The sequence below is a fragment of the Thermobia domestica genome, chromosome 10 (assembly GCF_964235325.1).
Source record: "Thermobia domestica chromosome 10, izTheDome1.hap1.1, whole genome shotgun sequence".
NCBI classification, from domain to species: Eukaryota; Metazoa; Arthropoda; class Insecta; order Zygentoma; family Lepismatidae; genus Thermobia; species Thermobia domestica.
Window position 1 is genome coordinate 82,861,694 of NC_137463.1, and position 16,038 is coordinate 82,877,731.

At 36.9% G+C, this 16,038-nt stretch overlaps 1 protein-coding gene across 1 annotated transcript in view; it reads right to left on the bottom strand.

Annotated features, from left to right (window-relative positions):
- The window catches only part of LOC145661523 (scavenger receptor class B member 1-like), a 47,247-nt gene extending 44,175 nt beyond the window's left edge, over positions 1–3,072 (bottom strand). Inside the window, exons 1-2 of the mRNA XM_081726841.1 lie at positions 3,030–3,072; positions 124–215 (exon numbers count right to left, since the gene is read on the bottom strand). Coding sequence (XP_081582967.1) covers positions 124–215; positions 3,030–3,072 — 135 coding nt within the window. The remainder of the gene's footprint in view (positions 1–123; positions 216–3,029) is intronic.
- Positions 3,073–16,038: the final 12,966 nt, after the last annotated feature.

Consider the following 16,038-nt stretch of genomic DNA (forward strand, 5'->3'; position numbering starts at 1 on the left):
GTATAGCTAATGATTTTGTAGAGAAGCAAATAAGAATTATTGTTGTAGTGATGGATCATGAATGGATATTAATGGAATTACCAAACGGTTAAAAACTCTAAACAGTTCTTCTGAGATACTTACTTTTAGAAGGCAGCTGTATAGAAAATCAGGTGAAGACAGAAGTATACTTGCCACTATGCTTAGAACTGCAAGTATGGACAACAGGAATATACCTGAAACATAAAAAATAAATAAATATATAAACATTGCTACGAGGAATGATTCATAAATCATGGAATTATTATTATTATTATTATTATTATTATTATTATTATTATTATTATTATTATTATTATTATTATTATTATTATTATTATTATTATTATTATTATCGCGAACTGGGTGCAGCCCAAAATTCTGAACACATATTTGAAAACTTACTTTCAAGTCTTACCATCAATAAATGCGCAGAGAGGTGAGTGTGAACTTAAATATAGTTACCTTATGCACCTCACAAGTTCAGTCGTTGAATGTCATTGTTCGGGAGTAGAGATGACGAATCGTAAGAAACATGCGTGCGTTAAGATGACACCTTTTCAAAGTAGAAATACACGGGAATGCCATACAAAGCTACAAGAAGCAATGAATGCGTATGCACTGTCCTATCGGACAATAGCGAGATGGGTGGAGGGTTGGAGGCCTTTAAACGGAACCGAGTTTTAACTGATCTCAAAGCCATTCTTGCATGGTTGTCGTCTTTCTGGCATCCAAGTTGTTCCTTGCAGGACGGAACAGATGTCCAGTTGCCAAATCGAATCAATTCACTTAATTTCAGCCCATATGAGTACCATTTCATCCTCAGAGTCAATAAGCCATAATGTTTTGCCATCAAAGAAAACATTTTAACAGAATTTCGGCGAGAGATACCACACATTTCCAAGTCACATGCAGCGGATTGTTTTCAGTACCTTTCCCATCTCTGGCAACAAACTGTGAATAACCTAGGTAACTACTTTGGGGGGGTCTTAAACAGAATGTACTTTTGTTCTTGCTATACTCCTGCGATGATATCACAAGTCACTTATATGTTTGTGCTTTATAAATGTTGTTCATGCCATATGGAATACTGTTCTCTAGTGTCTTAAGTATTTCTTCTTTCACACAAGAGAAGGGTTGAAATATGACAGACTTTTAAAGACAAAAATATTACATTTTTAGATTTTACAAAAAAAGTACATGTTACCTTCAAATTTTTGAATGGCAAGGAGAAAATATAATTTATACAAACAAATTTTTACAATATCGATTACGGAAATATTGTTGCTTACACCTGGGTATGTTGTATTTCCTTATCAATTGAACATTGCAGTAATACAACACTATTTACATTAACCCATTTATTACATGGAGGTGACTAATGAAAGTGAATGATTATTAAAGATTTGGTGAAATGATAATGTGGAAGAATGTTGTCCTCAACAAACTCGCATGGCCTGGGATGGTACCAAGAACCCTCTACCACTGAACCACTGTAACCCCCTATATATTACAAATTTTGATCTAAAAATAGTTGTCTGTAACTTCTCTACCCAAAAAAAAAGATATTTATTTATTTTCCTACAAACCTCTGGACCAATTTTAGAGCGGGAAAAAGTGGATGTCTAGTAACCTTATACAAAAGCCTCCCGTATCCATACTCCATCTGGTGGCAACTGGTAGACAAATATACCACAAACTTGAAGATGTATATAATAGATTTTTCGTTGTCCCCCGAATTACAGAAAAACGTAATTGCTTTAACTTGTGTATCAACCCTCGTTGTATAATAGTTATATAATGTTAGGGTTACCTACAAGACTAGACGAGAAAGAACTCGTGACGACACACTAGTTGAGACATCCTTTCCAATAGAAACAGATACACTTTCCGAGGCGAAACATTACTTTTACACCTTTTTGGGGCGAGACAGGCTCAATTCGTATCTCTGAGACACACCTATGAAACCTTACCAACATTTTTGGAAAACCGGAAGTTTTATTATGAAAGAAATGTATGTACAATTCTTAAGGACGTCTGGCCATTTCCCAAAATAAAGTTGAGGGAAAGGTATCCTTCTCTTAACATTCGACGCAACATATAAGCAAGAACAAAGGAATTAGATAACATACGATTTCAGTCTACTGTTCAACATTCAAGTCACTATTCAATCTAAACCAAAAAATACTTATAACATTTGCGAATGAAAAGGAGGAATTGACAAAATAAAAATTATTAGTAAATTAATTACTATTTCAATCAATTTAATATAGTAAAATGGATTATTTATATAGTAAAAGAAAATATTTTTCATGAAATAAGCTCACTGGATAAAAACCCTTTGATAGTAACATCCTAATAGTACGTGACATCTTAAGATTGAATAATGAGTACACAACAAAAAATAAGGTGTTGAAACAACACAAAATGACTACCACTTTAGCGTGTTACTTGTGTGTCAATTCAACACCGAGCACATTGCCTTCAGAGCATATCAGAAATGCCTCATTACTGGCTGTGAGTTTTTGCATTGCTTTTTATTGTTTGGTATAAGCAACGCTTTCCGAAATGTATTTGGCACTTATGCAAAGTAACGAAAAATGTTCTGTTTTCTGTAATCGGTTACAATAACATTGTTGTAAACCTGTGAATCATCTGACAACAGTTACACAGATAGCAGTGCTTCCGTCTATTTTCTTTATCTCTTATTCTTGTGTCTTAGCACGTATGAACAGAAGATGGTAGGACTGTTGCCTATGTAACTGTTGTCATACGATTCACAGGTTTACCATAATATTATTCTGACCGATTATAGAAAACATAGAACATTATTCGTCACTTGACATAGGTGCCAAATATATTTCGCAAAGCTTTGCTCATATTAAACGATAAATACCAATGCAAATTCTCTCAGGTAGTACCGAGTTATTTCTGATATGCTCGGAAGGCAATGTGCTTGGTGTTCATACTGTCGATTGATGTTTCATTCGATCCTATCAGCTGTGACGTACCAAACATCAGTAAGCTGCTTTTTGGTTCCTTCCTGTTCCTCATCCCGAATTTTTTCTCTTGCATTACTTCTGAACACTGTCCGTCAGACTGATCTAGCCAAGGGCGTTCAGTGCTACGAGTTTGGCAAGTGAATTCATCCAACCTTGACTTCTATCCGAGCGGGTCGTCTCATGTTTGCATCATCTCATCTCATTTAATCATTTGATCAGGGATTTCATACATGAACACACACAATTACAGTCTTGTGCCGCAAGTCTAGTGTTGTTCATGGCTGACTCTGGCAAAACTTACGGACCACCTCTAGAATGCAGACACAGAGGTTTACCATCTGTTTTCCCAGCTCCCCCTGCTAAGTTAGCTCCACGAAGGTGGAGAGGCAGAGAGAGCACAGCGAAAGACGTCGCCGAGCCTCAGAGCCCTCAACTGTCTCAACAGTGCCAAATGCCTCAAGCAAGCAACGATCTAGATCTCACTCAGTCAGTCCAGCTATGCCAGCAAAGCACAATCTCCTCCTGCTAAGAAACAACATACCGCCAACGAATCAGACTTATACGACATGGACGCAGAAACTTCCACCTCATCGCGTAGAGCGTCAGCAACCAATATCTTGTCAAATCAACCATCTGTATCTGTTTATTGCTTCTTAGTACAGAAATACGATCCTAAATATTCAAACGGTAAGTTCATTATTCCCTAACTTCCGAAATATCTATCCAGCTTTCCACTCCAGTTAGTCATCAAAACGCGCAACGGTCACATATTGAAATCCACTGAACCAAATTTCCTCACTACAGTACGCAATAAAGTATCTTTTGAAATCTTTGATAATAACGCCATTCTTACGTCTCTCACTTCTCCTCGACGCAAACAGCCACCTCCACCTAGGCGACCTCCAAAGCTTTCTGTCGTTATTCGAGGAGTTGATCCCACGTACTCCGACGAGGGTATCCAAGAAAAATTGCAGTATGAAGGGCATACCATTAACAAAGCCATCCATATTCGCAATAACATTGGCCCAACTTACATGCTTAGAATTTTCACTTCATCTCAGGACACTATAGATACTCTCCTTACTCAAGATGCCCTTATATACAAGAGATGACAGGGTAGAACCATCTCTTTCACCTGCACCCTTACCACTTCGTTGTGACCGGTGCCAAACATAACTGCCACGCAATTGCTGACTGCAAAATGCCCCTGTCTGTGGTTATTGTTCTGGCCCACATCATGCGCGCCTTTGTCCTAACATGGAACTCCTGCCTTATTGTCCAACCTGTCAAGATAATCACCCGCCTACAGCTATAAATGCAAAAGCAAACTAAAGCCTGATGAAACGCATCCAGAAATAGTTGCTCCTCTCCGTACCCAGTCTGCATCTACCAACTGAGAGACATGTTGATGATCCAGTCACGGTTGGAATTTCTTACCCTTGCTCTCCAGAATATACATTCTTTCAATCGTCAACACGTTCTTCACCAGCTTACACTTGCTGCCTAATTAACCTTCAACGTCTCTCTGTATGCTACCTATTCTAATAACTATGTTCATTTTCATACTGCATGACATGAAACAACTGTTTAACCTGTTTATCATCATGGATCTGCCATTCTTATTCTTAAATATCCGATCTCTTCCCGAAAACAAAGTTCTTTTTCAGATCCTTCTACTTGAAAAGTATATTACAATCTCCCATCTGAACGAAACTTTTTTGACCAAGTCTGTCTCCTGCTGACTTCCTAACAATACTTTACTCCGTCATGATAATCCACTACCAGCATTGGGAGCAAACGGCGAAGCTGCTATAGGCTTTCAACACAACATCCCATTCAGGCAGGAACAATATCCCATTTTACGTTTACCGGAGCATGTCATTACCAATCTATATTTTAAAAACATCATGATCACTCTGGCTACGTTATACATTAGACCAGGCAATCAAATTCCTCTGGATTTCTTCTCGTATATCTCCACTACCTATCGCCACTATAAAATACTCACAGACATTAACTTCCATAGTCGCACCGCTCAAGACCGCACTCGTTTCACAGATTACATAACGACTCATACTACAGGAGTTCTTCTTGATCTTTCAGCTGTCACTCGACCAATATCGAACACACACCGGACATTGCAATTACTTATAATACACTCAGCACATGTTGCACTATCACCGTCCTTGATTTACTTGGTAGCGATCGTGTTCCAATTAAACTGACATATCATACAGGTCTTGCTCATCACTAACCCCAACTGCCCGCTCATCTCTCGGCCCGCTACGATAAAGCCGACTGACCCAGTTACCGTTCTTATCTCTATACTGCTATTGCATCATACCAAGCGTCCACTACTTCCGACGAACTCACTGCTCAAGTTGACTATATTATCTTCGCTATTCACCAAGCCTCTGCTCTCTACATACCACAAACAGAATCCATAGTCCATACCATACAGTCCAAAATTACCACCGCAGTACCTTCCTCTGATTCGTCATTCACGACAAGCTTATCGTGAATACCGCTGTACACGAAATCCAGATGCACTTCTTCACCACCATCAGTTACAGAGAACTGTTCGAAATTATCTCACAGCATACCGCCAAAAGCAGTGGATGAAAATGCAACCATCTTGCCGACACCATTCATCCCACAGTGTATTGGAAGCGTTTTAACGCCTTGTGTGGTAAGTTTTCGAAAACCACATACCCTCTTCTTGTCGACGACAAACCGTTACACTCTGATTTGGACAAAGCAAACGCCTTTGCTGAACACCTTCAAGACATGTTTAAACCTCTCACACAAGTTCATATTTCCTGTTCTCATCCTGTTACCAGCATAAGTACGGACTTACGCCACTTTCAGCCAAATGCCAATCATACCCTTCCGTCGCACGTTCTAAATGTCCCCATTCTGTCGGAAGAAACCAAAGCTGTGGTTCAGCGTAAGAGAAACACTGCCCCAGGATTCGATGGCACAACTTACCGGGATATCAAAGAAAGCCCTCTTGCACTACTAACCTTCTAGCCGTTACCTTTACGTTCATTCTTCGCAGTGGCTTCTACTCTACCGACTGGAAAGTTTCAAAATGCCTAATGTTTCCGAAACCTAACAAACCTCCAAGTGCCGTTTCCTCTTACAGACCAATCCAGCTAACGTCCATATTCAGTAAAATCTTTGAAAGGATCATCGTTTAAATACATCCGTATTTAAAAGATAGACATCTAATTCCCACCCATCGAGCTTGTTTCCGCCCTGGTTGCTCTATTAATGACCAATTGCTCCGTCTCTCGGCGCTCATCACCAACTTTTATAGCCTGATTCAATCATCCTGTCTTCTTGTTTTATCTCGAAAAGGCATTTGTTAAAGTGTGGCACTCAGCGCTAATTTACAAACTAGTCAGACTCCGGCTTCCTATGACCTATATACGACTCACATATCATTTTCTTGTTTACCGTCTTACTTACGTTGTCATAAATTCTGAGCTTTCACATCCCGTTTTTCTGCTCTCTGGTGTCTCACAGGAATCTGCTTTATCGCCTCTGTTATACTACTTATTGTTGCTGACTTTCCAGACCTACCACGAACCGTCCATCTTTTTCAGTACGCCCACGATACGGCATTTCTTGCTCTTTGCCGTAACATTCCGCAAATCAATCTAGCACTTCAGGAAGCTTTCAATCGCTTTACACACTGGTGCCGAACATGGAACTTAGCAATTAATGCCGGTAAAACACAAGCCATAGTTTTCGTCCCACCTCGCAAACGCACAAAAGTACATCGCAATCCATCACTTTTTTCATTACAAGTCAATAATGTACCATTGCATCCTAGCAAAACTGTCACTTATCTTGGCGTCACTTTCAACCATCATCTCGACCATCATCTCACATATTATAGACTAAATCTACTCAAGAGACTAACCGAAACTACTTGGTGACTCTCTTCCTGGCTTGTTCTCAATACGTATAAAGTTTTCCTTCGTTCAGTGCTTACTTACCGTTTTCCAGCCTGGATGTCCGCACCACCATCCTACTATAACAAGCTTGAGTGCCATGCTCTTCGCATTGCCCATCGTATTTCATTACCTAGTCCCACCCATTACTTTTTCTATTCTTAAATTTCACTTAGAAACTTCAGGCAGTAACTTTCACACTGATCGCTACTCCCGTCACCACCCTCTCCTTCTCGACACTATGCTCTACCTTTTACTTCACCCGTGCAGACCACGTTAATATAATACACTTTTGCACCTTCTTTTCACACTCTATTGTTAGACGTTACCCCCTAATCATCTTGACCTGGAACTCCTGGATGAATATCGTATTCATGCTCATCTCTCTCACATATTTCCTTCATACAATACACAGTGATCTTCCTTTGTGACTAACAGGGCTACCCCAGTCTTTATCAAGCTAGCGTCGTCCCTAGGCAGAAGATAACAGCATTCGTTGATTTAACTTTTCCCTCGTGCTGTGATGTGCTTGCACTTCATTTCATCCTTTATGCCCATCGCATCTACTTACAACTACCATACTCTACCGTCTCTGTTACGTATCTAGTTTTATAAGCTTTTCTTTCTTTCGATAATTTTCTTATTGTACCTTCTCTATGATTTTCTTACCATTACATGTTTATATTATTACCATAGCATCCACCTGTCTGTATGATTATGATCGCAAAGATCATAATGTCCATACATAATCATATGTATATTGTGTTTCCAATAAATGATGAAATAAAGTAAAATAAATGTAGAAACTGTAACCTATACATCTCTTAGATACTCTCTTAATATCCTTCTTCCACTCTTTGCCTTCATATCCAATTCCTGAAAGAGGGCGTACCCCCTAATCGTAAGAGGTGGCTAGCTTTCGAGCTAGCATTAAAAAAGCTTGGTGTTGGATTAACACACAAGTAACACGCTAAAGTGGTAGTCATTTTGTGTTGTTTCAACACCATTTTTCACTGTGTAAGATGTGGTTTAGAATGTACTTACTAGCATTAATATTTATATGTTAATGTTTGCTAATGCTAGTTCATTAATATTTGTCTTGGTGTAGGCGATATCAGAGTTTTTTTTCTTTTCACTTGAATATACCACGAATGCTACGTATTTCGGACATGTTGAAAGTTCAACATGAAAAAGTACCGTACATTTACATCGACTTAGATTAACGCCCCTCAAATTTTCAAATTATTCCTTTTGTTCCAATCCATGAGTTGTCAACATTGTAATACAAGATACGTTTATCAATAATACTACTAGTCATATATAGCCATATATGTAGGGTGACCCGTTCCAGAATAAGTGAGAAGTAAGGCAAATCAATAAATGAAATATGTTCCTGAGAAGTATAGATGAAAAGTTGCCCGTTAGATGACTGAAAATGTTGGACTATAGACAGTAAGGGAAGACAAGGAAAATACAGGAACAGTATTGGTATCATTTAATGGAGCACATCAGAGTATCACTACAACAGATGTTCGAAGCATTGACCGTTGGTTTGAAGACAGACACATACACATGGCCTTGCATAGAGTCTTGCACACGGACCAAACTATCAGGCATGTGTTGAATGTGTGTGAACGCCGCTTGAACGGGTTCATTAACGATAGCGGGAACAGACTGATGACTCATACACATTGGATTTCGCATGTCCCTACAGCTGATAAGCGATATAGCTTAAGTCAGGTGAGCAGGGTGGCCACGCAACTGTGCCAGAACGGCCAATTCATCTGTTTCGGAAGTTTACATCCAGGACGGCACATGCCTTTCTAGAGAAATAGGCAGTAACCCTATCGTGTATTGCATATATCGCCTGATTCTTTTCGTTTCTTATCGATTATCATATACATATCTTGCACAACTCTTCCACATATCCCGTTCGTAGTTTGGAGCGCCAAAGCAATTTAACAGGAAAAACTATCAACTTTTTATGTATACTTCTCAGAAACATATTTTACCTATTTGCCTCTAGGAATTATCTCTTACTTTATTTCAAAACCGATTCTGGGACCCCTGTCTATTTTTCTTTCTAAACATGGATCATAAGGCAAAAATATCTATCGGAGTGTGCTTACCTTTTCTGGAGCACAAAAACATACATTTCCTACATATCCTTCCAGATCCTGGGCTTTGCAAACACAACCCGGACATTATTGCAGTGGTTTAGTAATAAATAACTGTAGTGCCAAAAATAATATTTTCGAGAGAGCCTGCAAGAAGAAATAGAAAAATAAATAAACAGATAAGAATTCTCACAAATTAAGTAAAATAGTTTTCCTACCAGAAAATTGAAGCTCTGACAGAAATCAAAATGCTATATGATAAAGAAATTTCTTTTTCTTTTTCTTTTCTTTTTTTTTAATATCTACATGTGGTATTGCTTATACATCAGGAGAGACATGAAATATTAAGAACACTTTCAGACACACATAAGGGCAAATACAAAATTCATCGCCTCATAAAACATATTACTCTTTTAGGTGCACCAACGACTACGCAGCCCGGTGCACGCGTCCCAGCTTCTCCCCTCTAATTGGACCTTTTCAATTTCAATATTAATAAAACCAGCCATCAAAACGAATGCTCTTTCTCAAGAAAGTTCAAATAATTATTACAAAAAGTATTAAAATATTCGTTATTCAAACGATAGCTCAAGTAACTATTAGTTCATTTGAATTATTATTAGAAATTATCATTATTCATTTATTCAAATTCATTGCTGAAACGAATAAATTTGAATAAAATGATTTTGATAAATTTGAATTTGATGAAGCTTTGTTGCATTATAGGTTGAGGGAGTAGAACGCTGCCTGTGAATAGAAAATAGGTAAAAAGCATTTTGATCCTAGTTCGAATCTCAACCCCTTTCCTCTTTTTATTATTATACAGAGCGTTCAAAAAGTCTCTATACACCTGAATTGTCACATATTCAAAGCAACGAAAAAAATATTTTACTCAAAATTTATTATATTTTATGGCATAAAAGCACTATGTACAAGGCGTAGCATATATACATACATTCTAACACACATTTTCACAGCAAATGTTGGAAATGTCCCCCATGAGCCTCCAAACATGCTTGCACACGTTTCTTCTTGTTCTCAAATACTCTCACAAGTTGTTCATGTGGAATGCTATGAGCAAAATCTCGAATAGCTGTTTCGAGTTCTTGTAGCGTGTGGGGGTTCCCTTTATAAACCCAATTCTTTGCATAACCCCAGAAGTAAAAATCCGGAGGAGACAAGTCAGGAGACCGAGGTGGTCACAATCCCTTTGAAATTATTCGATCTCCAAAAACCTCTTGCAGTAATCTCATGGGCGAATTGTATGTGCTGTAGCGCCATCTTGTTGTATCCAAGCATTACGAATTTCGTCTTCCGTTAGTTCTCCCATGAACTGGTGAATAATTTCACAATAACGAGTTGAATCTATTGTTTGTCTGAAAAATATGGGGCCGACTATTCTTCTTCTGCATACTGCAATCCACACCCCTACCTTCTGGTCATGCAGAGGAACTTCATGTATGACATGTGGGTTTTCTGCACACCACAAACGTGAGTTCTGGGCATTGACGTAACCTGATAAATGGAACTAGGCCTCATCAGTAAATATATATATATATATATATATATATATATATATATATATATATATATATATATATATATATATATATATATATATATATATATATATATATATATATCCAAAACATCGTCAGACTTGTCCATAACAAACCGTGTAAACCATTCACAATGCTGCGCTCGTTTTACACTCTCGGGAGGAAGTAACTGCTGCACCGCTCTCACCTTATACGGAATAAGACGCAGTTTCTTACGAACCGCCTTTTGTGCCATACCAACACTTATTGCTTCTTCCTGGGCAAGTTTTCGAAGTGGTTTATGGGGGCTACGTTCCATTGCATCCGATATGTGTAGCATTTTTTCTTCATCGAGCACTGACGGCCTACCACTTCGATCATAGTCCATTACCGTTACAATGTCTCTAAATTTATCGATCAGTGCCCTTACAGTGTGACGATTCGGAACAGGATGTCCGGAAACCTAGCTGCAAACTTATCTTTGACTGTCTGTTTGTACTCACCTTGTTCACGGAACACATGTTCGACCAGGAATATTCGTTGTTCCAAAGTTAAAACCATTGTTTCAGACACCGCTAACTAGATGCAACAATCACTTCAACGTCACTTTGCCGACTGGAATCTAAGAAAGGAACTTCATGCAAGGCGATAATATAGCAGTGTTGCAAATCTTCGCATAAAATTTTATTTCATGTGACTTTGAATGCGACTTTGACTTGCCACGCTTCAGGTGTATATAAACTTTTTGACGCTCTGTACTACAGAACCATAACAATCATTTTACCTGTAGTATTTTTGCTAAGATAGATATTGGAATTATTACATGTTACTTGGCCATCAACACGTATAATTTCACAAAATATGAATGACGTGTATTTTATTATGTAATACTCCCTTTATCAGTCTGTCTGTGTGTGTGGAATAACTTACGGTTATATAGAGTTGTAACGGTATAAGGAACAAACTACTAAAAGAAAATTACAAAAAAAAAATATATATATATATAATAATTATTCTACATAATTAATGGGAATTGGGAATTTCAATATTGGAGGGCAGATCATTAATAAGATCAGGTATGCAGATGATGCGATCATTACTGCTAGAACCAAAGAAGGATTACAGGAGATTATTGACAAAATAATTGACACTGAGAAACTATGTGGAATGGAAATCAACATTGAAAAGTGGAAAGTCATGAGAATATCCCGTGGAAACGCGCCCTTACGTGTCAGAATAGAACAAAGAAAACTTGAAGATGTCGATAATTTCAAATATCTGGGAAGTATTTTGACAAGAGACGCTTAGTGCTTCAAAGAGATCAGGTCGAGAATTGCCATAGTCAAAGAAACATTCAACAAAAAGAAATCACTCTTAACCAATTGATATCTATAATATTATAATTCTAATTATTAATGGCTTAGAGTCTCTTCTCTAAAGTTACTTAGAAGTATGTAATACCTATAGTTATATCAGGCCAAAATTGTGTGGATTTGTGTAAAGAATAGTGAAATAAATATTCAGCTTTATATATAAGATAACATCCAATAAAGCATTCATTAAATGTTGACATTTATGCCTATAACCGGTACCAATAAGCGGTGTTCAATCATATTAAACCTCAGCTATTTTACAGTGATAGAATTAGTCTATGGGCCAGTATAGGTAAGGTGAGTATAATTTGGGGGTACCAGATTTCCTTCAAACTACAATGTATTGAGGACCACGAAAAACTATGATGGCCGTCTGGGAACGGTAGCTTTTCAAGATGGCACCCGAGACGATTTATAAAATTGACAATATCTCGGCTCCTAATTATCGAGTTTTAATGTTCTTTCTTTTAAACGATAGCTCATTATATTTGCATCAAGTATCATTTTCATCATTTTGTCGTATCTTGGACGATATATGAGGAAAATAACAAAAAATGAATTTCGAAGCGTTTTAAGTTTTATTTAATCTATACTAATAATGACAACAAAACATTTTATGAAAAATACTTTGGTCAAAAGAGAAGAGACATTAATTAGCTTGCGTTTGATGTATTTGGAGATATTCTATCAATAATACAGCCGGAAATATCAAGATCTGAATGTTAAAGGGTGTGAGCGGCAGCACTGCAATTCAATGTAAATAATGAGTACGGTATTGCGGCTAAATGTTTCCATAAACTCACAGAGTTACTGGTATTGTAACTCAGAAAGTATCAGACTCGTGTCTACTTCTGAGACCTGTATTTAATAATAATAAGAAAATATGCATTGTATTTCACCATTCACTTTTACCACAATATATTGTAGGTAAGGAGATTGAGTCTAATAACATTACAACACAGCCAATTCGTGATTACCTTAGCTTGTTTTCGGAATCTAACCAGAAAATTTTACTTTGGGTTCTAAGTCGGCATTGCAACTCTGGAAGTGAGACAGTTAGCTCTTGGACAGGATTTAATATACTAGTGAGGAATATCTATATCTATATCTATATATCTATATATATCTATATCTATCTATCTATCTATCTATCTATCTATCTATCTATCTATCTATCTATCTATATATATATATATATATATATATATATATATATATATATATATATATATATATATATATATATATATATATATATAATTATTTCTATCCATCTTTTAAGTAGTTGTGATCCTTTAAAAGTTGTAAGGGTAATTATTTTAGATTTTATAAAATAAGGATGAAAAAGGTCGAGTCTGTTAAGTAACCTTACCTACTCTAACCTGTCTTAAAAATGCTAGTTGATTTTTTGGATCAAAATATCCAATATATTTCAATTAAAAAATTTCTTGTAGGCCTTATATCTGGAGAACTACATATAGTGTAGCCAAACCCAAACCATCATTTAACTCAGTATGATGTCCTTATTCCGTTAAAACTACGAAAACTCGATTTAGAGGCCGTTGAAAAATTTTGTGGCCCCCTGATCCAAAAACTAATTATTGGCCAAGATCGCAATCTTTTGATGCATTTTTTATCATTCTAAAAATTCTTGTTTAAAATATAAAATAGAGTTAAATAATGTAACAAGTTCAATTTTGAAGGTAAAATAGATCAACTTGTACTTATCCTTAAAACTGCACATATGGACGAACTTACGCTAATCTTGATAATACTAACGCCATTCTAACCGTTAAATAAAGTTTAGCAGCTCCAGATAAACGACTATTTACATATTTATTTTTTAAAAACTTTTGCAGCCTTATGCAGAGTCGTTTTGACGTACGACTAGTGTCATACTAAAGTCTTGACTACTGCAGCAAAATGTTAGTCGAACTCTTTGGTATGGCACTAATCACACGTCAGAACGTCTCTGCATAAGGCCCTTGGTGTTTAGTTTAAGTACACTTAAACACTAACGTCAATTTGTGAGACACCAACGAGCACTAACATTGGTGGTTAGCATGTTCATTTGGCAGATTTGAATAAGATTAATCTAATGCATAAAGTTGGCAGATCTATGTTCTTACGCAATAAACTGTAAGTGTGGAATCACTAGCATTAATATTGATGACTAACGAGTACTAACACCCGTTAACGTCATTTTTGCGGTAATTCTGATACGTGGGATTGTTGGAATGAAGTGTGATTATATAGAAAGTATGGAGCACTAATGATAGGATTTGAGGCACTATCAAGCACTAACCGAGCGAAGTAGCTCAAGTGGTAGAGCGTTGGCTTCGCATTCGAGAGGTTGCGGGTTCGATTCCCGCTACCGACCATCCTGATTGGGGTTTTCCAGGGTTTCCCTCAATCCTACCAGGCAAATGCCGGGATGGTACCTACTAAAACAGGCCCTGGCCGATACCTTCCCAAATCCTTTCCATTGTTTTTGTTGTTGTTGTTGTTATTATTATTGTTAGATATCCAGTATAAAATGGCCTCAGAGCTGTATCTGGTAATTGTTAAATAAATAAACAATGTACGAAATTGGAGTCTGTCGTAGGTAGCCTGTCAGCTTCAAGGACATATACAAGGCCATGATCTTATCATCTATAAACTCAGGCGCCTTGAGATAAACTAACGATTTCTCGCACCACAGATGAACGCTCTAAAGATTCTATGTAACATTCTTTAAATCGGAGTCTTCTCTGCATGTTTAAAACCTTTTTGCATGATTTTCTTTCTTTTAGCGAAAAAAAAATCAGCATTGGAAATCCTCATATGAGAACTGGAAAAATGAATTAAAACTTGAATTTTAGATTTTTCACTAAATTCCGACGAGAAATAAGTAAGTGCCATATAAGACACACTTACAACTCACAAAGAATCTGCCAGATGACACCAAAATCTCTTATTCATACACGTCAATATCTCACACAGCAGACAAAACAGTCATTTGATGCCTTTGATAAATCACAAAAAAGCTAAAGTGGAAAAAGGGTATGTGCCATATATGGCACGGCATGCGGTAAGGGGTTAAGAACTTCTACTGGCTTTCCTATAATTTCTTTCTCTTTTTACAAATTTCAAAGTAGAACCAAACTAAAATTTTAAAAACTCAACGTTGAAAATTTATAATATTGTATCGTTATTGTTTGTGTATATGTATTCATATTCAATTGTTTTAGGAAATGTTAATGATAATACTTCTCTATCTATAAATATATCCATTCATATAATATGAATATAGATAGATAGAAAAGAAAATGATAGAGAGATTACTATTGCAGTTTGTTTGTTTTTCTAACATTAATTAAGAAACACATAACACTTTTTTTTTTCTCAATTGTACTCTTACAATTCCTTCGAAATCTGTTTAATTTGTAAACATACACAATTGATCATCTCCAACAATCGATTATGAAAATTTTAAGAACGCTTAATTGAATAAAACGATTAAAGTTCAATTGTTTTTTTCTCTATAGTCAGCAAACTATTCCAAGTAAAAAAAAGCAGTTGAGAATGCTCCAAGAGATTGCAAAATATTACCTCTCCATGACTTATGGTTTCCGAAATATGGCTCCTTAAATCTCCCAAAATCGGAACTATTTTTTGGCCAATATCTCGGGAACGGTAAGTTATAGAGAGATGATATTGGGGCTAATCAATACCTAAGAGAATAGTAAACATTTTGGTACCGATATTATCTGGTGGCCACTGGCCAAACCAGTGGCCAGTTCGACAGTGGCCACCGGTTACTACTTGGTACCAAAATATTTACGATCCTCTTAGATATTGACCAACACCAGTATCATCTCTCTATAACTTATGGTTTCCGAGATATGGCTCCTTAAATCTCCGGAAATCGGCCATTTTTTGGTCAATATCTCGGGAAGGGTAAGAGTGGTGCGAAAAATTCCACCATTTTCTCAGATAGTTTTCAGATGCTCTATCAAAATGGCGGGCTCAAAATTGAAAAAAATCGCAAA